The sequence below is a fragment of the Triticum dicoccoides genome, chromosome 5B (genome assembly GCF_002162155.2).
Source record: "Triticum dicoccoides isolate Atlit2015 ecotype Zavitan chromosome 5B, WEW_v2.0, whole genome shotgun sequence".
Classification (NCBI taxonomy): Eukaryota; Viridiplantae; Streptophyta; class Magnoliopsida; order Poales; family Poaceae; genus Triticum; species Triticum dicoccoides.
The window spans coordinates 374,983,700-375,010,055 of NC_041389.1; the positions used below are offsets into that span (position 1 = coordinate 374,983,700).

Below are 26,356 nucleotides of genomic sequence, written 5' to 3' on the forward strand. Positions count from 1 at the left end.
CAACCAGCGCAATAAAGGGGTTGTCAATCCCTTCACGGCCACTTGCAAAAGTGAGATCTGATAGAGATAGTATGATAAGATAAATATATTTTTGGTATTTTATAATATAGATGCAAAAAAGTAAAGATGCAAATAAAAGTAGATTGGAAGCAAATATGATAAGAGATAGACCCGTGGGCCATAGGTTTCACTAGAGGCTTCTCTCAAGATAGCATAAGTATTACGGTGGGTGAACAAATTACTGTCGAGCAATTGATAGAAAAGCGAATAATTATGAGATTATCTAGGCATGATCATGTATATAGGCATCACGTCCGCAACAAGTAGACCGACTCCTGCCTGCATCTACTACTATTACTCCACACATCGACCGACTCCTGCCTGCATCTAGAGTATTAAGTTCACAAAGAACAGAGTAACGCATTAAGCAAGATGACATGATGTAGAGGGATAAACTCATGCAATATGATATAAACCCCATCTTTTTATCCTCGATGGCAACAATACAATACGTGCCTTGCAACCCTTTCTGTCACTGGGTAAGGACACCGCAAGATTGAACCCAAAGCTAAGCACTTCTCCCATGGCAAGAAAGATCAATCTAGTAGGCCAAACCAAACTGATAATTCAAAGAGACTTGCAAAGATAACTCAATCATACATAAAAGAATTCAGAGAAGATTCAAATATTATTCATAGATAAACTTGATCATAAACCAACAATTCATCGGATCTCGACAAACACACCGCCAAAAGAGATTACATCGAATAGATCTCCACAAGAGAGGGGGAGAACATTGTATTAAGATCCAAAAAGAGAGAAGAAGCCAGCTAGCTAATAACTATGGACCTGAAGGTCTGTGGTAAACTACTCACAACTCATCGGAAGGGCTATGGTGTTGATGTAGAAGCCCTCCGTGGTCGATTCCCCCTCCGGCAGAGCGCGGGAGAAGGCTCCAAGATGGGATCTCGCGGATACAGAAGGTTACGGCAGTGGAAATTGTGTTTTGGGTGCTCCCTAGATGTTTTTGGGGTATGTAGGCTTATATAGGAGGAAGAAGTACGTCGGTGGCTGCCCGAGGGGCCCACGAGACAGGGGGCGCGCCCTATAGGGGGGGCTACCCTCTCGTGGCCGCCTTGGCTGCTTCTTGACTTGCACTCCAAGTCCCCTGGATCACGTTCGTTCCAAAATCACGCTTCCGAAGGTTTCATTCCATTTGGACTTCGTTTGATATTCCCTTTCTTCGAAATACTAAAATAGGCAAAAAAACAGCAATACGGGCTGGGCCTCCGGTTAGTAGGTTAGTCCCAAAAATGATAATAATGTGTAAAATAAAGCCCATAAACATCCAAAAGGGGTAATATAATAGCATGGAACAATCAAAAAATATAGATACGTTGGAGATGTATCAGTGGAGCTGTCAGTTGGTGCAGTTCTAAACAAAGTGTCGTGGCAGGATCTACGTGTGAAGCGGGGTACATAGCTGCTTTGGAAGCAGCAAATGAAGGAGTCTGGATGAAGGAGTTCATATCCTATCTAGGTGTCATACCTAGTGCATCGGGTCCAATGAAAATCTTTTGTGACAATACTGGTGCAATTGCCTTGGCAAAGGAATTCAGATTTCACAAGAGAACCAAGCACATCAAGAGACGCTTCAATTCCACCTGTGATCAAGTCTAGGTGGGAGACATGGAGATTTGCAAGATACATACGGATCTGAATGTTGTAGACCCGTTGACTAAGCCTCTCTCACGAGCAAAACATGATCAGCACCAAGACTCCATGAGTGTTAGAATCACTACTATGTAATCTAGATTATTGACTCTAGTGCAAGTGGGAGACTAATGGAAATATGCCCTAGAGGCAATAATAAAGTTATTATTTATTTCCTTATTTCATGATGAATGTTTATTATTCATGCAAGAATTGTATTAACCGGAAACATAATACATGTGTGAATACATAGACAAACATAGTGTCACTAGTATGCCTCTACTTGACTAGCTCGTTAATCAAAGATGGTTAAAGTTTCCTAACCATAGACATGAGTTGTCATTTGATAAACGGGATCACATCATTGGGAGAATGATGTGATTGACTTGACCCATTCCATTAGCTTAGCACTTGATCGTTTCAGTTTACTGTTATTGCTTTCTTCATGACTTATACATGTTCCTATGACTATGAGATTATGCAACTCCCAATTACCGGAGGAACACTTTGTGTGCTACCAAATGTCACAACGTAACTGGGTGATTATAAAGGTGCTCTACAGGTGTCTCCGATGGTACTTATTGAGTTGGCATAGATCGAGATTAGGATTTGTCACTCCGATTGTCGGAGATGTATCTCTGGGCCCTCTCGGTAATGCACATCACTATAAGCCTTGCAAGCAATGTGACTAATAAGTTAGTTGCAGGGTGATACATTACGGAACGAGTAAAGAGACTTACCGGTAACGGGATTGAGCTAGGTATTGAGATACCGACGATCGAATCTCGGGCAAGTAACATACCGATGACAAAGGGAACAATGTATGTTGTTATGCGGTTTGACCGATAAAGATCTTCGTAGAATATGTAGGAGCCAATATGAGCATCCAGGTTCCGCTATTGGTTATTGACCGGAGACGTGTTTCGGTCATGTCTACATAGTTCTCGAACCCGTAGGGTCCGCACGCTTAATGTTCGGTGACGATCGGTATTATGAGTTTATGTGTTTTGATGTACGGAAGGTAGTTCGTAGTCCCGGATATGATCACGGACATGACGAGGAGTCTCGAAATGGTCGAGACATAAAGATCGATATATTGGATGACTATGTTTGAACTTCAGAAGGGTTCCGGGCAAGTTCGGACAAATACCGGAGTACCGGGGGGTTACCGGAACCCCCCGAGGAGTGTAATAGGCCTATTGGGCCTTAGTGGAGAAGAGGAGGTGTGGCCAGGGCAGGCCGTGCGCCCCCTCCCCCTCTAGTCCAAATTGGATAAGGAGGGGGGGGGCGGCGCCCCCCTTTCCTTCCCCCTCTCTCCTTCCCTTCCCCCTTCTCCTACTCCTACTAGGAAAGAGGAGTCCTACTCCCGGTGGGAGTAAGACTCCCCCCTTGGCGCGCCCTCCTCCTTGGCTGGCCGCCTCCCCCCTAGCTCCTTTATATATGGGGGCAGGGGGCACCCCAAGACACATAAGTTGATCATTGATCTTTAGCCGTGTGCGGTGCCCCCCTCCACCATAATCCACCTCGGTCATATTGTAGCGGTGCTTAGGCGAAGCCCTGCGTCGGTAGCTTCATCAACACCGTCATCACACCGTCGTGCTGACAGAACTCTCCCTCGAAGCTCTACTGGATCGTGAGTTCGTGGGATGTCACCGAGTTGAACGTGTGCAGATCACGGAGGTGCCGTACGTTCGGTACTAGGATCGGTCGATCGTGAAGACGTACGACTACATCAACCGTGTTGTCATAACGCTTCCACTTACGGTCTACGAGGGTGCGTGGACATCACTCTCCCCTCTCGTTGCTATGCATCACCATGATCTTGCGTGTGCGTAGGAATTTTTTTAAAATTACTACGTTCCCCAACAACTACCCCAAATGGGGCTCACCGGAGCCCTCCTGGTGCGGTGGTGATGCTGCAGCGTGGCGGCGATCACTCGTCGTCATCGTCGGAGGTGAGGTCGATGAACATGGAGTCTTGCGTGTCGGCTTCGTGGCGCAACACCTCCATCTTCTCGTCAAGCTCATGCGCCCTGGCGAGGCCATGCTCGTACAGGACCTCATTGATCTCCTCGTCCCGGCGGCGGCGCTGCGCCACCTCCTCCTCCTCTCGCGCACTGCGCTCGAGAATCGCCGCCTCAATGGCATCCACCTTGGAGTGGGAGAGGTAGTCCTCCTACCCGATGACGCTTGCGCGCGGCCGCTCTGCCTCTGGCTCCATCTTCACCATGCGGAGCGGCGAGAGCTCCTCCGCCTCCCTCTTGACCGGTAGTAGCGGCGTGTGCAAGTTGCACGCATCGGAGAGCCGAGCCTGCCGTCGGTCGTACTCCTCAGTCTCACGGCGGAGGAGGGACACCGGCGACTCAAGGCCACGGTTGGTGTACCGACGGGCGGAGCGCTTCCGCGCCGCATCGGCGGCAACGCAGCGCTTGCGCTCCTCCTCATCGTCATCGCCGGCGGAGTGGCCGGTGCTCCACATCCCGCGCCACATGTGGTGGATCTGTCACCGGAATCGCGGACAGGGGTGGCCGGCAGCGAGAAATGCGAGTGGATAGGGGTGGATTGCAGTGGCGGGGAAAAGGGTTGCGAACTGTATAGCGCATGCGGTACGGTTGATATACTGTCCGAGGGGCGATTTTGCGGGCCACTATAAACCGTTTACAGGCCACGACGACTATACAGGGTCTATCCTGGCCTAAAAAAGAGTCTAAACCCGTATATAAAAGCCAGACAATTATAAAAGGTCTGCTAGAAATGCTCTTACAGATATCCACCTTTAGGAGAAAGGCCATGAGACGGCTGTATAAGTGATGGACGGCCTGCTTGATGTCCTCCTTGCTAATCGGCCGAGCAGATTGGTAGAACCGATTAGAGAACCCGTCCGGCCAGGCGCTTTGTCGGGCGGGAGCCGATCAGGTCGTTGTACAAGTTGAAGATACGGCGGCCCTGGGAGCACAAGTATTGCGTGTTAGAGCAACTTTAATGGGGCGACCCATTTTGTCCGTCTGCGTCCGTTTGAGTTGTTGCGGATAAAAGTGGAGGCCCAACGTGCTGACCCAAACCTAAATAGTGTCCACCTGACGTCTGCTTCGATCCATTTCCGGCCCAAAATTGCGTCTGAAATGCGTCTCCGGCGTCCATCGCGGCCCCATCTGTAAGCCACCCAACTACCGCCCGTCGTCTTATCTATGATGACAACCGACAGCGGGCCCACTAGTCAGCCAGTGGAAGCGTCCTTTTTAACCACGCGTGCGGCGGGGGCCGGCCTCATCCACTTCTGTTCACATCTGCCCCCCCCCCCCTTGTGCTTCCTCGCTGGCGACACCAAACCCTAGCAAGCAATGGGCCTCTTCGGCAGCACCAGCGGCAAGGGCAAGGGGAAGGGAACCCTCGACGCCCCATCCTCCCGTGCTCCTCCTCCCTCTCCTTTTCTGACGTCGGCGCGTTTCCGCCCAGGTCACCGGCGTCTGCACATCCCGGTGGCACTGGCAGTACAGGTAGCCGCTGCCCTACCCCGACATCACGCTGCCGCACCATTGGCGCCTGGATCCGCACCGGATCCCGGTGCCGGCGGTTCCGCGGACCCAACAGGAGCACGACGAGGAGGTGCGCAGGCACCGGGTGCAGCTCACGATGGAGCAGTGGCGATGGCCGAGTACGTCGCGGACTCTCCCAACTGAGAGGCTTGGTTTGCCCTCGAACACGAGGAGCAACGAGGTGTAGGCGTTGACGCCATCCCGCCGCCGTTTCCACCGCCGCCCTCATGGGTAGAGCTGGAGGAAATTGAGGCGGAGGCGGAGTACCAAGCCGTCCTTGAGGAGGCCCTGCATCACGCGCTGGAGGCTAGCCGACTCGAGGAGGACGCGCACTGGGATGGGCTGGAGCAAGCCCTTGCCTTGTCGGCGGCGGGGGACTCCGTCCACACCCCGCTCTTCGTCTCGCCTCCGCCACCGCCGCCCGGCGGGCCCAAGCCGAAGCCAGAGCCGGAGCCGATGAGGAAGCGCTCCCTTCCTCCACCCACTTGGCCGGAGGAGGCCTACACGTGGACCGGCCAGTACCGCGAGTGGGTGAGCGCGCCTCCTGTCCACTACACCGCGACGCCGACGCGGGAGGCGGTCCACCTTGAGCGCTGGAAGGCGCACTGGCTCGCCCATGGTGGGGGCCGACGGCGAGGGGCAGATGCGCTACGAGCAGATGCCGCAACGCGACGCGGAGGCGTTGCAGCTTGAGGAGGAGGAGGAGGAGCGCGCGCGGCAAGCCGCAATGTCGCCGCCCCAGCAGACGCTGGAGGAGGCCGCCCTGGCAGCGTACTAGGCGACGTTCGGGTGGGATGGTCCTGCTCTCGTCTTCATCGACCTCACCGACGGCCATGGCGATGACGACGTCGACATCAAGGGCAAGGGCAAGGGCGCAGACTTTTTTTATGTTTTAATTAATGTTTAATTAGATTTAAGTGAACTTTGTCCGGCAGTTGACTGGCTACTTATATTTAATTAATGTTTAATTATATTTATTTCTACGAGCTGTTTTTTTTTCATGCCAACACATTGGGGTCCGCCTTTTGTTGGACGGTCAAACCGACCCATTTAAAAATGCAGACACGCATATCCGCTTAGCGGACCCAAACGGACAAAAAGCGCGTCCGTTTGGATCGCCTGTTGGAGTTGCTCTTAGCGTCGCCCTCCTTGAGCCAGAGCACACAGGAGCACAGCCACGCGATCGTGCGCTCAAGGAGGCAAGTCAGATACTACAGCAATAGAGGACGCTGTTGTTTTAAGGTTGGCATGCAGTTCTTCAACAAAGTTGCAGCTCTGGTAGCTTTAAAGGCTTCATGTGCATTAGCAAAAGAAGTCATTGCAGTTCTGGCAGGTGGCCACAAACAAGGTTGACCGCAGAAGATTAAACCGATATATTCTTACCAATGCAAATCGCACAGATAACTTAGCATAAAGTTAACCGAAAAGGTTGGCCAGAACACAACAGGGTACACACACAAGGCCAATGCTGCAACTAAAATTTTGGGCAGTTGGCCAGAAGCTGCAGTGACTTTGTTCACTGCGGCGGTACAAATCCCTAAACTACCCAAGACGAGGGGCAAGAACAAGGTTCAGTTTTGCAGCACAGGCGCAGCAGAGCACCGATCAGACCATGTACGTCATCCCCACACGCATGATGTTCGAGTGAGGCATCTTCAAGGTTGCGGTGCCACCCCTGCAGTTCCTCCTCAGGAAAGCGTAGAAATAGTTGATGATGAACTTCTTTGTGAAGAATGATTGCTTCCTCGCCCTCACATCGCCATGTGCTAAGAGATATGTGAACCCAGATGCCATGGCGTCCCTCAGTGCCGCGAGCTCGTACTCTAAGCTGGGGTCTTCTTCCGCGGACATGGAGCTAGAGGGGGGCAAAGGAACGCTGACTTCCATGCCCAACATTCGGCTGTCATCACCCGGTCTCTGATCAGAAAGCAGTGGAGTGTGCAGATCCTCAGCAGCAGTAGCAGGAGATGATGGAACTATCTCGGACACTTCAGACACATCATCACGCTCTGCCTCCATTGTGCTCACCTCGAGCGCGAGTTCCTGGGCCTCCCTCCTCAGAAATTTCTCTAGGCTTTCAACCAAGAGATGCTCAAATGAGCCATGGTCCTCTTTCCTGACATCCTTGTAGCCATAACGTGCGACACAACGGAACATGTGGTAGTCCTTCTGGCCAACCCTTCTGAACAAGAACCTTTCTTCAAGCGGCACATATGGGACAGGAACATATTTGATGCAAACAAAAACGATCGTGGAGTGCATTGCTGGCAGTGTGATCAACAGATGACCAAAGATCGATGGGATTCCCTGGACCAGCTCATTGTACACAAGTCCAATACCTGGAACTCTTACTGTGCCAAGTGTCGATCCCAGGTCGAGAATAAAGTCCAGGGATATCTTCCCACGCATCTCACTCTGGTATTTCAACACGCTTCCATAGTTCCATGTATACATTATGCAAAGAAACAATGATGAGAAAGCAAGTGGTAACCATCCTCCTTCTAGCAGCTTTGACATGACAGCAGTTAAGTAAATGAACTCCATTGCACCAAAAAATATAGGGAAGCACAGAACAAGGTACAGATTGGTTTGCCATATAAGAAGCATCACCAAGGTTACCAGTGCAGTGCTGACCATCATGACTCCAACTTCAGCAATGCCTGGAATTTTTTTTTAGAGAATCGTGTGAGAAACAAATCAGATAGTTGCTTTGCTGAAGATAAATAATATCATATGCAGTGTTCATCATGAAATGGAGCAGTAACTGGCCATCAGTTGATTGTTATGCAACATAATATCTTATAGCCATGCCAAAAAGCTGAACATTATTGCCACAATAGTTTATCAAAGATACGTATTCTAGATGCTAAAACAAGAAGGATATTGTTGTAAATTCCTTAAAAACAAAAACACTGACCATATGCATTGGCAATATCGTTCGTACTCCTGAAAGTGGCCACGATGATGGTGCACATGATCATGAGAAACCAATTCATCACAGGTATGTAAATCTGACCCATGACTTTCTTGGAGGTATGGATTATTTTGATCCTAGGAAAGCAACCAAGAGCCATAGCCTGCTTTATGCAAGAGAAGGTTGCAGATATCATAGCTTGGCTGGCAATCATAGCAGCAAGTGTAGCAATCACAAATACTGGCCAGAACAGAACTTCTGCTTTGCAAATAAAACAAAAATACTTAAATGAGGGAACATCACATGGATAATTATTTACAGTGATAATAACCTAGAGTCCTAGACAGTCTGATATATCTATGCCATCCGAACCCGAGCAGCTTACCTGGTACAGAATCATAAAATACCCTTTCTACATCAAGTGGATGCTTCATCAAATATGCAGCTTGGCCCATGTACGCAATAAGCAGGCAAGGGAATACCACAGCAGTAAATGCTAGCTGGAACAAACAAAAGGAAATGTCAACTTAGCTCTGATAAAAAGTGATTCACAAATTTCAAATCAATCACACAGTAAAATCAGGAAAAGGTGTATCTCAGTTAACTAGTCAATGTCTTAACCTGTATTGATTTGACAGTGAAATGGCCCAGATCAGCAAACATTGCTTCAGCTCCTACAATTGCAACAAGAAATGAGTCTTGGGCTCTTGGCCGTATGCAGCAGAATAACTTTCAGTTGTAGGATTTATGACTGGTAAAATCGATGACCAATCAGCCCTTATGATTCACTCAGCATAAATTTCGAGTTACATTTGTTAGTAGTGAAACAAGTGAAGCACTGCCATCCAAATTATGTCAGATAATATCATGACATCCAGAATGCTACAGTATGGGGACAGGCAGAAGAGGATAATTTTCATCCCTTTTAATATTCTTATAGTTTCTATGTAACAGTCTTGGTACTGCTGAATATAGGAATGCCAAAAACATCACAAGACACAGTGTGACTGTAAATTCTGTAATATTGGCGCTGGCTATTTTAAAGGATACGAGGAAAAAAAACTAAATTAAGAAACCAGACAATGCTGGAGTAAGAGGTACCTGTGATGCACAAGACACAACCACCGAGAGCTGACCATGCCTTTATGCCGTTCATCTTGAAAAAATAATAGATGTACATTGGATTGAGTGCTCTCACGACTGACGTGTCATACTTAATTATGTTGTATATTCCAATGGAGCCCAAATTAAGAAACCACAAAGCCAAAACGGGAGCGAACATGATTCCAACTTTGCCAGTTCCAAAGCTCTGGACACTGAATAATAGTAGAAGAACTAGGATTGAAACAATTACAACAGCATCTGCAAAAAAAAAAAGATGAAGCAAGGAGATACTTATGTTCTTGTGGCTTTGGAAAGTAGGATTGTATGAAAAGATGGTTTAATATGTCGGCGGTGATATAATGACAGGACATAAGCAGACAGTTGCAATATTCATGAAGGGCATAACAAATACTCCCTCCGTAAACTAATATAAGAGCGTTTAGATCACTAAAATAGTGATCTAAACGCTCTTATATTAGTTTACGGAGGGAGTACCAAACCTGCATCAAATCCAGCAACTTGACCCTGGAGACCACTGACAGCAGACATAACTGAACATAACAGAAAACAAGAGACGAGGGTCAGGGACGATGCATTTTCGAGGTGAATAGCCATTTCAGAATCTCTGTTGGTAGAAGAAATAAGGACAAAAGAGTGTGGACATGAAGCACCTGACATTGACGGAGTGAGGATGCCATCTCCAATCACCATGGAAGTCCCCATCAGAACCAAGAACAGGAGAATATTTTTGTAGAGTGGCTTCTTTTCTAGGTAGTCTTTGACAAGCAGAGCACGTTCAAGCTCAGGAGTAGGTAACTTGAGCCTAAAACTAGAAATATTTTCATCCACACGCTGCTGATTCGGCAACAGGCTGACTTTTGCATACCTGCAAATCAACGAATATAATGCAAACGTGCCCCCTGCAAACCATGAGATGATTCAGTCGGTAAGCCAAACCAATCTGGACAGGAGCGTACACAACTGATGGTCTACAAGCATTATTTACAGGACCAGTTTTGCATCTTACCTTCGCCATTGTCATTGGCTTTCAGGACTATAAATACGTATTTCGCAAAAGGAATCAACGCTATCGTGTACATGACCAGCGAAAGCGCTCCAAGGATCTCCACCTCTGACTTGATGGGGACCTTGCTGAACACATCGCTGAAGACATATAGAGGGCTCGTACCCATGTCACCATAAACAACTCCGAGGGTTTGAAATGCCATCGCGACGGTGCCCATCAACGATATATCCTGGTGCAAGGTGCAGCCAAGAGGGGTTAAGCATCGCTTCCATTGCTACATGTGGTAGAAAAATATCCGACTCATCAAAGAAAAAAAAGGGCACGCGTGTTTTCAGAGTCAGGCACGCAGATACTAGTTGATATATGAAATGCCCAACCAAAATGGCAGCAAAAGCACAGGCTCGTCAGGACTACAACCTCGGTAAACCTCGGGCGATCGATCCGTGTATCCTATGATGCTTTCGCCTATTGAGAAATGGTCAAAGGTCGCGTTGTTTTATACTGAAACAATTCCAACTCGCTACGCTAAGCCGCCAACGCCAATCAAACCGTCCCAAAATCAGCGGATCATCAGGGTGACGAACCTGGGCGCTGTGGCCATGCGCGCCGCGCACGTTCATGGACTCGACGTCGAGGGAGTCCACCCTCTTGGGCCGCTTCCCCAGCCTCCGGCGAAACGCGGAGGAGCTCCTCCGCGAGAGCAGGGCCCCTCCTGTGGCGCACAGGACCTCGGCCTCGTCGGCGGCCGAGAGGGCCCAGGGCTCCCGCTCGTCCTCGAGCGACCAGTGCGCGGACTCGGACGAGTCGACCTCGCTGGCGTCCACCCACCGCGAGCTGCCCCCCGATCGCTTCGGCCTGAGCGGCCGCGCCGACGGCGGCTGCTCCTCCTCCTGGATCCCGCCGTCGTCCATTTCCGTCCCCTCTGGCGCGGCGGCTCGGATCCGAGGAGAGCGCGGGCTGGTCCTGAGCGAGGCTGCGGCGAGGTGTGGTGTGGCGTGGCGCTTCGTGTTGGGCTTTCTTCGGGTTTCGGGTTTTCTTAATCGGGATTCGGGACCGTAGCAATGATGCGGGGGCAGCGTACGGCTAGGATTTCGTGTGGAATTATTGCGATTTGTTTAAGTGATCCGATGAGATGATCACGTTTGGCTTTTGGCGGCCAGTTGAGCTGTCTGTTGGTGAAATTGCATGCAATTTGTCTCTACACGTCCAGCCTCCCGCATATTCGTAAGTCTGGTCACAATGGACAAGAACATAAACTAGTAACTTACACACTTCTCTAGACTATGTTTCTACCTTCATAGTGGGTAGGAACATCTATATAGTGTCATGCAACGATGTATTTATTAGGTTATAGACTCATTGTTTCTTAAAGTGTGTGATGTTTCGGTAACTTAGCTAGTTACCACAAGCACCTCTCTCTTCATTAAATATGTGCCACATAAGCAAAGTTGTATTGGAGTGTGTGATGTTACTCCTAAGGCTGGTCATAGTGGGAGTAACATGGGTAGTAACATAGATGCCACATAATCAAAAATGTTGATGTGACAAGTAGTTAATGAGGAGAGAGGCAAATAGAGTAACCTAATATGTTACCATCACATAACGCTTTCCAATGCAAAATGAGTCTACAAGACAATAAATGATCATGTGTATGTTACTCCACATATGACACTTCCCACTATAAGGCCCTGTTTGGTTCCAAATAAGTCACCAACTTATAAGTCGAAAAGTGCAAAAATTGACTTATTTTGCCAAACAGACCTAACTTATAAATCACCCCAACTTATAAGTCATAAGTTGCTCCACCCCAACTTAAAACTTATAAGTTATCCCCTTTTGCATGGGTCTCACCACCTTTACCTAAAAAAATAAGGTGGGAAGGTGTGCTCAGGTGACTTATAAGTCAAGTGACAACCAAACATGCATGACTTATAAGTCATTGGTTTTAAGTCACCTGACTTATAAGTCAGGTGACTTATTGAAACCAAACAGGCCCTAAGGGTAGTAACATAAAGTAGTAACGTATGCATGTTACTACTCTAAGTTACTTTCCACTATGACCAGCCTAAGTTCCTCCCCATTGTGACTAGTCTAACTGAACCCTTTGTGTACTTGCTATAGTAATTTTCAGTGGTACGTGTCCCCTCCGGCCCTCCCACATATGTTTTTTCAGTGAACTCTTTTTTTTACTGTAGTAACTTTGTCTCTTTCATGCCAAGCAAGGAGATCAGTTTTTCTTTTTGTTCTTGTTTAGACTCACCAAAGTGGTCGGTAAAGACAACATGCGTTACACTTACACGCTACAGTGCCATCTTTCAGTTGTTGAGTGATTCGTCCTCTCGCCCTCTGCCCTCTGCGCTACGTCACGTGGAAAACTAGTACGGTAGGCGACAATAATAATAGAGACACGTAACATCACAATGCTGCTCTGCCAGTCCAGTGCATGGGGCGGGGCCGGCACAGGTTATTATCAGCGTGGCGTCGATACATTGGTGCGTTCGCAACCGGGGACGGGTTTTTCTGATGAGAATTGAAGCGTGAGATCTCAGGTCCGATGGGGCGCCGTCGCAGGCGGCTTCCACTTGACAAATATCCGGGAACGGCGCCGTAACTGCGTACACACGGCGGTTGTGCCCGACGAAAGCAGCAGTTCGACGACTCGTTTTCTTTTATCTTTTTTATTTAGCTTGAGATTTTGGCCAAGGACTACGAAGAGATACTGATGTATGATCCGTACAACGACATGTATATCATATCCTCGTTTCAGATTGCTCCTCTTATTTTTAACATTGAGATGGCTCATGGAACAGGGATAAGGTATACACTAATTTATTTTTTATTTTTTTGAGAATAGGTATACACTAAAGTTAATAGTGTCACCATCAGCTCCTTAAATCAACTAGTCAATGTGTACGTGCAATGCACGTTAATCTGGAAGATATTAAGTGCATGCGGATATTAAGTAGGATATTATTTGCATGTTATTATGTGATTAACACTATTTTTGGTATAAAATTAACTGCACGCTAAACGTGTTGAGCGCTCGACATTAAAGCAGTCTAGGTCGTTGGATTGACATGATTTGATGGGAGATTAGTTGGATCTGCCCCGTTGGGTCTTTTTATATTGGTATAGATATAGATGAATGGGTTGTCGTCGTCGGTCGTCATTGGCTACATATCTATCACTGATAGTAAAATGCCCGTGCGTTCAGTGGCGGAGGACGAAACTATTTCGAGGTGGGGCGAACTCTTAAGGCAATGTTCTTATGCAAACCAATATTTTCTTATGATCCTAGACAGAATAAACAAATACAACATATTTTAAATAGAATAACAACTTAAAACATTAACGATAAGGAAGTTTTAATGGCATGCGCTCCTGCCACCGGGAATAGTGCATGCTCTAGCCCTCGGGAAAGCGCCCTCGCCCCGCCTGGACGCGCGCTCAGCACTCGTGCTGGTCACCGCCCCCGCCCCCGCACCTAAAAGGCAATGCTTTTGCTGGCCGCCATCCCCGAGCGCCGCCGCTAGGGTTAGAGCAACTCCAACAGTTCCCCTAACTCTAAAATAACCACAGTTTACGGGAAGTTGGGGCAAAAAAATCTCTCGTGGCAAGTGGCGGGTTGAAATTTCATCAACCGCCACGCTCATGACGGCGCCAGCGCACTCCGCCGTGACCCTGCCGCCACCACCACCTCGTGCATTGCCGCCCGCCGCCGTTTGCCACTGCCTCGTGCTGTCCGCGCCGCCGCCACCGCCACTGCCTCGTGCTGTCCGCGCCGCCGCCACCGCCACTGCCTCGCCGGGGCCACTGATCAGTGGGTCATAGCAATTATCTATTTTTTGTTTAATTAAAAGTAAAACAAACATGCTTTTAGGGGAAGAAGATTAGAGGGACTGAAAAAATTTATTTTCAAAAAACTTCCCCTAACTTTTACAGGAAGGCAAAATAACCATTTTTAAGGGAAATTTTTTTTAGCAGTTTAAGGGAAGATTTTTAGTGTCGAGCGAGAGTCTCGAGCATGGTGTAGTGGCCTGGACGAACGATTCGGTCGGGCGAGGGGCTGCGAGGCATGAGATTGTGCGTGACCCAGTCCGTGGCATGGCCTGCTAGTTTTCTTTAGAATAACGTGACCTACTAGTTGATAAGGCCCAACAAGAAGTACATGATTCACGGCCCACTAAAACGTTTCACCGGAATTTCTAGCGACCGACTGGAGCTTTATCGTATACGTATTTGTACCTAGTAAAAAATCTGCAGAAATCAAGGTAGGGCGAGCGCCCAACCTCGCCCTACGGGCTTTTAGTTTTTATTGGATATATATAATGATGATATTGATCAACCACGGTGCCGAATAAGTTATTTTGCACTCGGGTAATTGTACGATCGTTTCATAAAAAATATGTTTGATACAGAAAAAGTACATTCGTGTTGATTTACTACAGACTGGCATCAGAAAATTTAAGATACGAGCAATAAGATCACAAAATTTGCATTTATATGTATATTTTGTACTATGTTTTTACGGTCGTAATTTATGTCATGTAAATTATATTTTTTTGACTGACATACATTTTTTTCTTAGATTGTCTTTTCACTTCGGATGTAGGAATTTTTTTACAGGACGTAAGTATATGGTGTAGTGATGTAATAAGCGAGGGGTGGAGAATAACTATTCTACATCTTTTTTTTGTTGTATAAAACTCGGTGAATTTTTAGCCCCTTCTAACAACATTGCCTGGGGACCTTTGTTGATAGATTCTTTTTGAACATCGACATAATCTATCTTCATCTCTCTCATACTTTGTAAAAAAAATACACGTTTTGTATTATCATGTGCAACATATATACAAAGAAGAACAATTATCTGTATGCGTCTTCTCATTATGTAAAACTTGATGAGGTTTTAGTCCGGTCCAATATAGTTACATCAGCAACTTTGTCAATGAACAATTTCAAACATCATCCAAAGCCACCCGTTTTTATACCCGGTCTACAAAAGTGAACATATAAACCTATATTAAAATAAAAATGAATTATGCTAATATATAATATATTTTTTATAACACAACATAAATATAGACGCTCACATACACACACATACACTCACCCTAATGAATGCACACATCCAGGGGCGGACCCAGACTGAAGATTACCCGGTGTCCACATAGAAGAACACATCAAAAAATCAATGACCTACACACTAAATTAATGGATTATCTTAAGCAAGTGTAGATTGGACCCGGTGCCAGTGACACCGGGTAGCTGTACGTAGCTACGCCCCTGCACACACCCACGTGCATTTTACATTTTTAGTCATAGTAGGTGGCATCATACTTTTTAGTAGAGTGAGGCACATGCCAGATTTAATAAATTGTAGGCTCATGTACAAATTACTTGTTTGTAATTATTCTTCAATAGTGTATGTGATATTTTTTGGACACGGCGATTTGATGCCCGAGCCCAGATGATGCCGAAATCGCCGGCGTCAGCTCTAGGCTCGGGACCCGAATAATTCGTTCTGACGCGTCTGACGTCGAGGGTGGAAAAAGGGATGTGCGATGAAATACGGTACGAAACAGTGGCTATTTCGTGGGCCCAAAGCATATGGGTGGGACGGCGCTCGCGCACGGGAACTCTGGTCCGTGGACCAGATCGCTACTAGTCCAACCGAGCCAGGGATCACTCCCCCACCTCTGTCTCCGTTCTGAGTAGGTCCTTGCGGCGGCGCTCGTTCTGCAACGGCGAGCACGGGGAAATGGAAGACGGTGGGGTTGAGTTCCTGCTTGATGCCATTGACATGTAAGTGGTCTCAGATCTGCAATTAGTTTTTTGACGATTTGCTCTTCAAGCTGTTTTTCCTTGAAGAAGAAACCTAACGAACGGCCCTGGTGGCGGCCATTGATATCTTCTTGCAGGTTCCCATTACGAGAGGAATTCGCGGACAACCCCGAGCACCCAGATCCGGTTCCCCCGGTCTTGTTGCCAAACAGCGGAGCCGGCCTTGCCATTTCTGCAGACTCAAATACTGGATCTGGTTGCGCTCAACAGCTCGGCGGTGATGGGAATGATATGGCAGGAGTTCGAGTCCGCCGTCTCGCGGATGCATCATCGACGAGGTCGGACCAGTCTAATGACAGAGTCAATCCAGAGGCACCTCAGAGGACAAAAAAGGTGTGAACCCAAATCCTCCCGTTGTTGGTCTGTCACTATATGTTCGTCACAACTGCACAGGATTTTGTCGGAATTTGTTTACTTCTGTAATCGTTAGAAAAAAAGTCCATATACACCAGAAAGTAAGCTTGGCCACTGCATCCCATCCTTAGTGGTGCCTTGTTTAATAGTCAGAACCAAATTCATCGTACTGTTAGTATTCTTGTAGTAGAACTGTTAGACTGACTATTGTTTTGGTGGAACAACTCGTAGACTGAATGTGTACGTTGCCAAATTATAGGTTATGGTTGGGCAGTGAGCCACCAGATGACGATGGACTCTAAATTCATGGGCTATAGAGTTGATTGGCTAAAGAAGGTAAACGGAATAATTGGAAAAGTTGAGCATCAGTTATCCATATACTCCTAATTTTCTGATTTTCTCTGTGTTCTTGAAAATCAATTTTTAGTTCATGTTCCTGGTGCATTTCATGGATTGTCGGTCATTATATATCCTGGATATCGAGAAGATTATGATGGTGCTTGACCCAACGGAGACAGATCCATCGGATGAGATGAAAATCAAACATGGGCCGCTAGCAAGGAAGTTTCAGCAGAAGTTATGCACCCTATTGTAAGTGCATCTAGTGCCACCCCTAGTTGGTTTTGGAGTATTGACGACAAACTTAGTTGAGGGACTAATGTGTTTGTGAGAATTGCAGGATAACACAGGTAGTAGTCCCATATTGATTCGGTTTACCTACCAGAGATGATCCCTAAAAATGTGTGAAGACATTGAAGACAATGGTGGTCTGTGAAGACATTCACATTGAAGACTATGACAAGAGAAGACATCGCGTGAAGACTATGGAGCACGAAGACACAATTGTTTCGTTATTTCCTTTTCTTCTTTGTTGAGTCATAGGAACCACCGTACTGTTAAGTGGGGTCCAGGTGAACAAAGTCAGAGTGACTGATGTGATGCTCAACCAAATCTTATGTCTTCGAGCGACACTACTAGGAAAAGGGCTATAGATGATATGGCCACTAATGACGCACCAGACATGTGGTGCGCTATTACTATATTCTAATGGCGCACCATGTCTTGGTGCGCTATTAGTAATATATTATTAATGGCGCACCTGGTGTGTGGTGCGCCATTAGTAATTTTGAAAAAAAACATAAAAAAAATTGTTACTAATGGCGCACCGTTGTATAGTGCGCCATTACTAGTTGACATAGTAATGGTGCACCACACCCGTCGTGCGCCATTAGTAGTTTTGAAAAAAAGTAAAAAAAAATGTTAGTAATGGCGCACTTGTGGACAGTGCGCCATTACTAGTTTTAATTAGTAATGGCGCACTGTCCACTGGTGTGCCATTACTAAGTTTTTTTCAAAAAAAATTCAAAAAAGAATTTTTTTTTCAAAACTAGTAATGGCGCACCACCCCACGGTGCGCCATTACTAACTTGGCCCAACATCGAATGCACCCCCCCACCGGTGGACCGCCTTTTCAGTTTTTAAAAAATAAAAGAAAATGATGGAAATGTCAAAAAAATAAAAGAAAATAAGTTTCCCATGTGATATGTAGTCTAGTTGTTGGGAAAATTTACAAATATGAATTTCGACTTTATTTGCAAAATCTCTCTGGAAATTTGTAAAATGGGCATAACTTTTGCATACGAACTCAGATTAAAAAGTTTTTTATATGAAAAATCATCTACTCGAAAAGTTACATCCGAATTTAACGGGGGAACCCCGTTAAACATTTTCAAAATCCCCAAAAACCTAACAAAAAAAAGTTAAGGGGCTTTCAAGATCTAGAGGCAAACAAATTCAAAAAATTTCAAACTTACTAGTGGCGCACCGTGGATGTGGTGCGCCACTAGTAACAGAAAAAAAAATTGGTTTCGATTTTTTTATTTTTTTTCAAAAAATGATACGTAATATGACCGGGAAGTTTGCAATATTTTTCAAAATTTCATCATAGTCATGAACATGAACAAAGTCCTAGATATCAACAAAGTATAATAGGATTGATATGCTAGATATATCAACAAGTGCGTGTGAAGTGAGCTGTTGCTGGGGTTGGATAGAACTTTGAAGTTAAGCGTGCTTGGGCTGGAGTAGTGTGAGGATGGGTGACCTTTTGGGAAGTTTGACCACGGAGTGCGATTTGACCTGAGATTAAGCATATTGACCTGAGATTAAGCCATAGTGACATGAGATTAAGGAAAAAAAGAAAAAAAAATTGAAAAAAATTTCTAAAATTTTTTTTTGAAAAAAATTTGTTACTAATGACGCACTTCTATGTGCTGCGCCATTACCCTGGGAGGAATTCTAATGGCGCACTGTGGGCAATTCTAATGGCCCACTACGTGGTGCGCCATTAGAACACCAGATACTAATGGCGCACCAGTGGTGCGCCATTAGAATTTAATTCTAGTGGCGTGATGCTAGTGGCGCACCAGTAGTGCGCCATTAGAAGGCAAAACTGGTGCGCCACTAGCATGCCTTTTCCTAGTAGTGCGAAGACAATGAGAGAAAATATTATCCAAAGCTGGATGAGTCAGCTTTACTTGTAGCCCAAGTGAAGCTGCCGCGTGTGTTCGAAATCTGACCGTTAGACACGTGTCAGTTCCTTAGTGACCCAGGGTCATTTTGGACAAATCAGGTCGGGTTGCCTCCTGGCTATAAATAACCCACCCCCTCACCATAAATTATGGGCTGCTCAGAATTAGTGCACGGCTTTTGTCGTTTGAGAGCAACTCACCTCCAAACCTTTTGAGAGAGAATCCTTGCGAGGACAAAGCCAAAACACCCAGAGCCAAAGAGTGTTAGGCATCACTGAAGTCTTTCTGTCCGCGTGATCTGAAGACTTATTACACTTGAGGACTGTGAATCCTCCAGCCGGTTAGGCGTCGCGTTCTGAGCATCCAAGAGTCATTATGGATTGCCGGTGAATGAAGTCTGTGAAGGTTTGAAAGTCTCCCTTGAAGACTTACCAGAGTAATTGGGCGAGGACTAAGTGTTCTTAGCTCAAGGGGAATAAGGTGAAGACGTGGTCTACTTAGTTGAATCTCAGCCTCCCTAACCAGACATACAGTTGTCACAGCAACTGGAACTGGTCAAACAAATCCCTTGTCCTCTCCGAGCAACTGGTTCTATCCTACCTCTCTTGCCTTACTTACAGTTTGTCTTCGTGAAGTCTTTGCTACTTGCCTTATCTGTTTGACTTCACTGTGTGAAGACTGTTGTCTGTTTGGCTTCATACTATCTTCCATCCTGATCCAATCTACCTAGCTGCTTATAGTCTTTGTGCTTTCACTTCATTGCTTACATGACTATGGCTTGTCTACTGTAGTCTACCTTCCGCTGCATATCAATAGGTTCATTTCTATCGTTTGTCTTCGAAACACCCATGTTTTGAAGACTTTCATAAAAATCGCCGATTCACCCCCCTCTAGTCGAATACTAGCACTTTCACCTATTCAGTGACATGTTCGGAGCCGGGTTTGGTTGAGACCACTGGATGGTCATTTGTGTACCCTTTGGTGGCGCCGCACGAGCCATGCATTAGGCGTGTGTGAGTACCCTAGAACATAACTAGGCATTTCAGGTTGATAAAAGAAAATTGCCTGCAAAATTCCTAAGTTCAATGTTGTTTCCTCACAGGGAAGACAGTGGCGTATATGTCGCTCACTACGTCCTGGAGTTCACCAGTCTATACCTCCGATCAACTATAAGTCTATAACCCAGGTATGGAACCACCTAACCTATTTCTTGACTAGGTGAAACTGATAGGCATATTTGATGAAAGTAATTAATAGTTTTCTTCTATTTTTGCTTCATCACAAGGTCAGATCGAGCACCTACACAAGAAGATTGCATATGAGATAGTGACCATGAAGGGGAACAAGGGAGATACCCTGGAGTTCCTGTACGAGGAGATCATTGAGTGACGAGAAAGACATTAGGAATTCCAGTCTGCATGCAGTTTTAGTTGTGCGTCTACTTATTGTTAGATGGGCACATCTAAGTTCTAGTGTTATTTTGCATCAGAAAAACCTACGAGCATTGTGCATCTGGAAAGCTATGGGCATGGGATGTATTCCTAATGGAGATCTAATTAGAGTAATTTGAACTACGTACGTGTTAGAGATTATGTGAACAGATGACGATCTGTCTCGAATTTAAATATGCTACAACTACTTGTAGTTATTTGATTCACTGCTTAACATACATGAAGTGGCTGACCGTGATCAGATGATACGGAAAAGAGAATAATGGGTCAGTTCCAGAGATGTATTTAAGATAGGGCTCGTCTGGTAGCCGTCTGTGAGTCCTGCATGGTGAACAGCCCAGGCCGGCTCAGAAATATGGCTGAACTGTGCCTCAACTGCCTGTTCTGCTTGCACAGTGTGACATGCGATCACATTCATTGCGCTGCTGAGCAGTGCTAAATATGGAAATATACAATGGTGAAATACAGCAGTGGGTGCAGATCCACATGATAGCCTGTGGTATAGATTTTGGGAGCATCTGAGCTCGGGCTCGGAAACCAATATTCGATATTTTTTACTATATAAAAGGTATATGCATTTCTCAAACAATCACTTTTCCCTAAAAAAAGCAAACAACCGCTCCATTCCTTCGTATATTAATAAAATAATTTACTTTCTTAGTGCAGGACATGGCGCTCACACTCACATCTCATTCCCCGGTCTGATCTCCCCGCCACAGCATCACCGCCCCTCATCTCCCCTTCGCGACGTCCAAGGCCGGGGACGTCTAAGGTTGATTCCCCGTGCCATGGAGTGCGCACCATCGTTGCCAAGGGTGGCCGCCACAGAGACATAACCTGCTGCTCGGTGCAGCGCTGCACCTTCTCCGACTATGTAGGCATAACTGGGTCCCAAGCTCCTCTACAACACCATCATGCATAGATTCCTGCAAACATAGTGGAGAAACTATGGCACCAGTACTCCGAGGACGCCACCGGAGCAATGTCATGCTTGGTTCTTAAATTCACCCTGCCCATCCTTTGTCCCCGCCCCTCCCTCTTGAACATTTTAGTTATGTGTACATGGTAGGGATACAGATTTAATGACAACCTTGCTTGCGGTTATATTTAAACTTCACTATTTCTAGATGGATCAAGCCCTAACAATAAGCTAGACCCTTTGGCTAGTATCCTACATCAAGGAGGAAGCAGTATGTTATTTCGTTCAGGCTAAGTGTCAAGGCTCACACAATGCCAATTTTGATCCAAACAGAATGCCTATGACACAATGTTTCATTAAGCCATGGTTACAACAACCCAAAGACCAAAAGGCTAGGGTAATTTATTAGGCGGTAAAAATATTTAGTTTCAAAAAACCACCATAAAATACTACTCTCTAACATGCATCATTGATGTAGACATTTAGACATCCAACAACACTGTCTATGTAGACATTACTAGGATCATATTCTTACACATAAAAATGATACAAAGTTAACAAATAACTTTCCTATCCAAATATAGGTCACTGCCAATAGTTTCAAACAGATCAAATGGATCAACTAATGGAAAGATATTACATAATTATTCACCTTGCTACTGTGATGTCAATTAAATATAGGTTTCTCACGTCGTGGAGTTGTCCTCAGTTTTATTTTACCCATGTTGATAGACCCTGTAATCATTTGCTCCTCCCCTACTGCTCTAATGTTCAAGGTCCTCCTATACTCACTTCTCACATTCTTTCTTCAGGTCATTTGAACCTGCGGGAGTTGACATATACTTTCAAGCTAAAACTGATACTCAGTTATGTTGCATGAAAATGCCATTCATTCTTCATGATTGTTTAATGCACAGTTGTTAGCAGTCCACATTCTTCTCTGGGCTGGTCACGTATCTACTATTAAATTGTCAGCTCTTACTTACACCTATGAAAGTTAAACAAAGAATAATAAATTTAGTCTTGACAAAGTAAGTAACAGTCCTGCTCGTTATACATGATTTGTAAATCCTTCGGTACACCTCACTTATGCCTTTCGGCAGCTAGAATGTTTCTGTGATGTTGTAGCTACATTAACATAGCACATTATACGGAGTAGAGACAAACCTTTCTGAAGAAATTCAGAAGTCTAAGCACTACACAATGCTACTCATATTTTCATACACAAATCTACTAACCTATTCAGCCTTTTCCTACCTGTACCGAAACCCACATGGCAAAAACACTTTTAAGTCCACGGCCATGAGTCCATGACAATTTCTGAAGTGCTCTTGCTTATTTAGGGCCTGAAACAACCAGTGTTACGACTCGTGGATGCACATGATACAAGCATAAAGAAACATATGGCGTTGCAGCCTTTGGCCTAGAACGGCCCGTGGCAACGCACTTAGTTAGATGTTCATCTTATCAATGTTGACCCAGAAGTAGCGAATCTTGTACATACAAAGTAGCGGGGATGCAATCATCTTGTTGATGTGCAGCAACCAGCAGAGCATCATTAGTTGACTTGTAGTAGAATGCCAATCACCTTTATAAAATGCCGGCACAACATTCCCATATGATCAAATGTCCACAATTGCACGATCCTTTAAACTTGTTATGTAGGGCCTAGCTTCGAGTTCGGTCAAATATTTTTGGCACGCACACTTAACTTCATATTCAGTTTCACTTATGCATCTAGACACAAGCAGGGACATTGATTTGTAGAACTCATCTTCAAAAAAATAAATTATATTGCGCTTATATAAATCTCGCAGGGTTCAATCTTGTGAGGATGCCCCCATTGTTTTTTCTTTGTTTTTGTCGGCACAAATGAGCAATGGTTAAGGTGCAAGAAATGCATAATAAAAAAGTATGAGTTTTTTAAGAGATGGTGAATATCTATCTAGGGTTCGTGTAACAAAATATAAATTGGTTCCTCTGTAACTCACCATGTTTGTGATGTGTTGTTCCTTCCCTTCATCGGTGATCCTTGATCTTAGGGGGTGATTTGCACTTCACTTCTTTGTGTACTAAACAAATAGATACATGGGAAAAGACCTGGGGATGTACGTCTTGAGAAGGTGATTTCACTTCTTCTCCTATGTGTACTCATCATGCCATAACAAAATATCTTGGAGAAATAAGGTTCCGTCCACTTCTGAGTATCCAGGTACTTGTTCTGAGTAAGCTTCTAATTCTTTAGGAGTTTTGACCAACTCACCTCAAACTCAGACAAACAAATTATATCATTTATTATGGAGTGGAACTCTTGTTTGAAGGAGCTCTTCTTAATATAAATTCTGCCTAAGTTCTCATTGGCACACTTTAAAACATACCATTTGCACCAATGGTGCCTCATATATGGCAGTGTGCTCTTGAGAGCGCTTTCCATTATCCGACACTGATCTGCACAATATGGCTTGCCTAGTGAAATAGTAATCAACAACAAAGGTAATATGATGGATTAACTAATAGTGACTTTGGAAATGTATTAACCTGTAAGAATGGTGATGATACTCTTTCCATTCATCACTTACACAAATTTGCTGAAAGCCTACTCAAATCTCTTCATGGATAAGTTCGCCTTCAAAAATTGTCGACCCATAGTGGTTATTAACACAAACAAAAATTCCAAATGCCATGTTATAAAGGTTGGTCACATATGTCATGCCAAAGATCACCACGTCTCCAAGTATACATAATCATGTTTGTTCTTCCCTGTGCACCATAAAACAAACATGGGGGAACCTTCCTGATCCATGTCAACACATACTGACGTGTTTGGATTAACGGATTTCATTTGTTCTAAAAGTTTGAAAGTCTTGACCATGTCATCTGTTATTTAATCCTAAGCAAGCATTGAGCAAAGGTACCTTTAGTTCTGCCTACGGAAAGGTGCATCCGTCTAATTGCCATGTGTTGTGTTGAGAATTGTACACCTTGTTGATCCTGAAATTATTTACTTTGAGATTCTTGATGAAATTCATAAGAACTGGATTGATCTCAGTGTGTGAGTTCCACTGCCTCGTCTCTTCACGACTCACAGACAAAGGGTGATTATGCTCGTTGCAGAATATGCTCACCTATCAAACATGATCTGCCATGCGGAGGAGACACATCCTTGCCTTGCACTCTGTTTTGCACGAAGAAAACTTCTCTTGCTCCCTCTTACCATGCAGTGCACACCGAAAGCCAAGCAAGACAATGATAACCCTACTGTCTAGAATATAAATGCCAAGCAATTTCCAAGCGTGAAAAGAATTCAAGCGCAAGACCATCATGGAGTGGCTGGACCAAGAAGAAGCATACACTTGTACTACAATTTCAAGCAGGACACTATGTAACTGACCTGGCACCAACACACAATTATGTGCATCAACTGGTAATGTGCACCCACCCCCCACCCCCATCTTGGTTTTCGATGACGAATTCTGAAACCATTCTCCCAAGCGAATAACTTGTACTGTCCGTACACTTCTTGGCATGAATCAAACGACATGCCTTTTACAAGAGCAAAAGTGTCGGGCGCATGCTTGCCTTCGAGGTTGCTCTAGCCGCAAGTCCAGTGTGAAGCCAGTTCTAGAACCAAAGAATCAACCGCCAGATCATGTCAAAAATATTCTTCCAAATCATTGAAGCTAATGGGAATATTCATGATTATAGTCTGTATCATCTATGTGGTGACAACTTGAATCATAATAAGTATCACCCGCTATTTCTGAAGGACAAGTTCGTCCATATGCGGTCACCGAGTCCGACGGAAATGGGCTGCAAATTTCAATCAAGAAATCCATATGGGCGAACTTGGAACTAAATTTAGTATAAAAGGAAAGGGGAGAGGAGCACTCACCTGCCGGGTTTCATGACGTTTGTCAAATTAGCAGCATTGCAAGCCAAAACATGCATTCATTATTCTGAAAATCTGCAGAACAGATTGTGAAACATCAAGTGTACCCTGCATACAAAACAAGACCAAAATCAATAAAGATGTAAAATTGACGGATACCACCAAATCTGATTCAAACACAAAGGAACAAGGGGGAGATTATGCTCCCAACTAGGCCACGGCCAGCACCACCCCTCCTCGGCTTGTGATGCACAAGGTGAGAGGCACAGGATAGTGGGTTACCATGATCAGCACCAGCCCACCACAGCTCGACTGCCCGCAACCAACACTAACAGACGCACTCACGTGAGGAGACACGAGGGGGCAAACAGAGGAGTCGGATCCATCAGGGGAGGCCGCAACCTACGCTGAACAGAAGGCGAGCGAAGCGGGATCGAGGGGCGGATCAGAAGGAGGATGGGCTAGTTGATGATCTCTCGTGTTGCGGCGATATCGTACCTCGATGGCGGCAAATGGCTCTGCTATGAGGTCCGCAATGTAGGCGGCAACAACTCCTCTTGTACCTCCGCAGCCGCGATCTTGTACCTCTGCAGCGGCAAATGGCACCGCGATGAGGTCCGGCGGCAACTCCTCTTAGATGTCGTTGGCGGCAACAATCTCGTACCTCGGCGACGGGCGAATGGTTCAGCGATCGACCTAGATCAAGTGAAGCTGCGTTGTACGTTCAATGGACCCGCAACATGAAGGAAATATGCCCTAGAGGCAATAATAAAGTTATTATTTATTTCCTTATATCATGATAAATGTTTATTATTCATGCTAGAATTGTATTAACCGGAAACTTAGTACATGTGTGAATACATAGACAAAACATAGTGTCCCTAGTATGCCTCTACTTGACTAGCTCGTTAATCAAAGATGGTTATGTTTCCAAACCATAGACATGTGTTGTCATTTGATGAATGGGATCACATCATTAGGAGAATGATGTGATGGACAAGACCCATCCGTTAGCTTAGCATTATGGTCGTTACAGTTTCATTGCTACTGCTTTCTTCATGACTTATACATGTT

The 26,356-nt window shown here is 45.4% G+C and overlaps 1 protein-coding gene and 1 long non-coding RNA gene across 2 annotated transcripts; one reads left to right on the forward strand and one right to left on the reverse strand.

Annotated features, from left to right (window-relative positions):
- Positions 1 to 6,598: 6,598 nt before the first annotated feature.
- LOC119309245 (potassium transporter 23-like) lies at positions 6,599 to 11,304 on the reverse strand. The gene is made up of 9 exons (XM_037585277.1): positions 10,879 to 11,304; positions 10,295 to 10,523; positions 9,939 to 10,187; positions 9,768 to 9,818; positions 9,265 to 9,525; positions 8,785 to 8,837; positions 8,549 to 8,663; positions 8,167 to 8,421; positions 6,599 to 7,909 (listed from the first exon to the last, which is right to left on the reverse strand). The coding sequence occupies exons 1-9, from the start codon at positions 11,203 to 11,205 to the stop codon at positions 6,855 to 6,857; spliced, it is 2,595 nt and encodes an 864-aa protein (XP_037441174.1). The 5' UTR covers positions 11,206 to 11,304; the 3' UTR covers positions 6,599 to 6,854.
- A 4,585-nt stretch (positions 11,305 to 15,889) lies between these two features.
- Positions 15,890 to 17,225, forward strand: LOC119305548. The gene is made up of 5 exons (XR_005148704.1): positions 15,890 to 16,099; positions 16,216 to 16,471; positions 16,752 to 16,828; positions 16,920 to 17,083; positions 17,172 to 17,225. It is a non-coding gene; the product is annotated as an uncharacterized LOC119305548 (long non-coding RNA).
- The last annotated feature ends 9,131 nt before the right edge of the window (positions 17,226 to 26,356 follow it).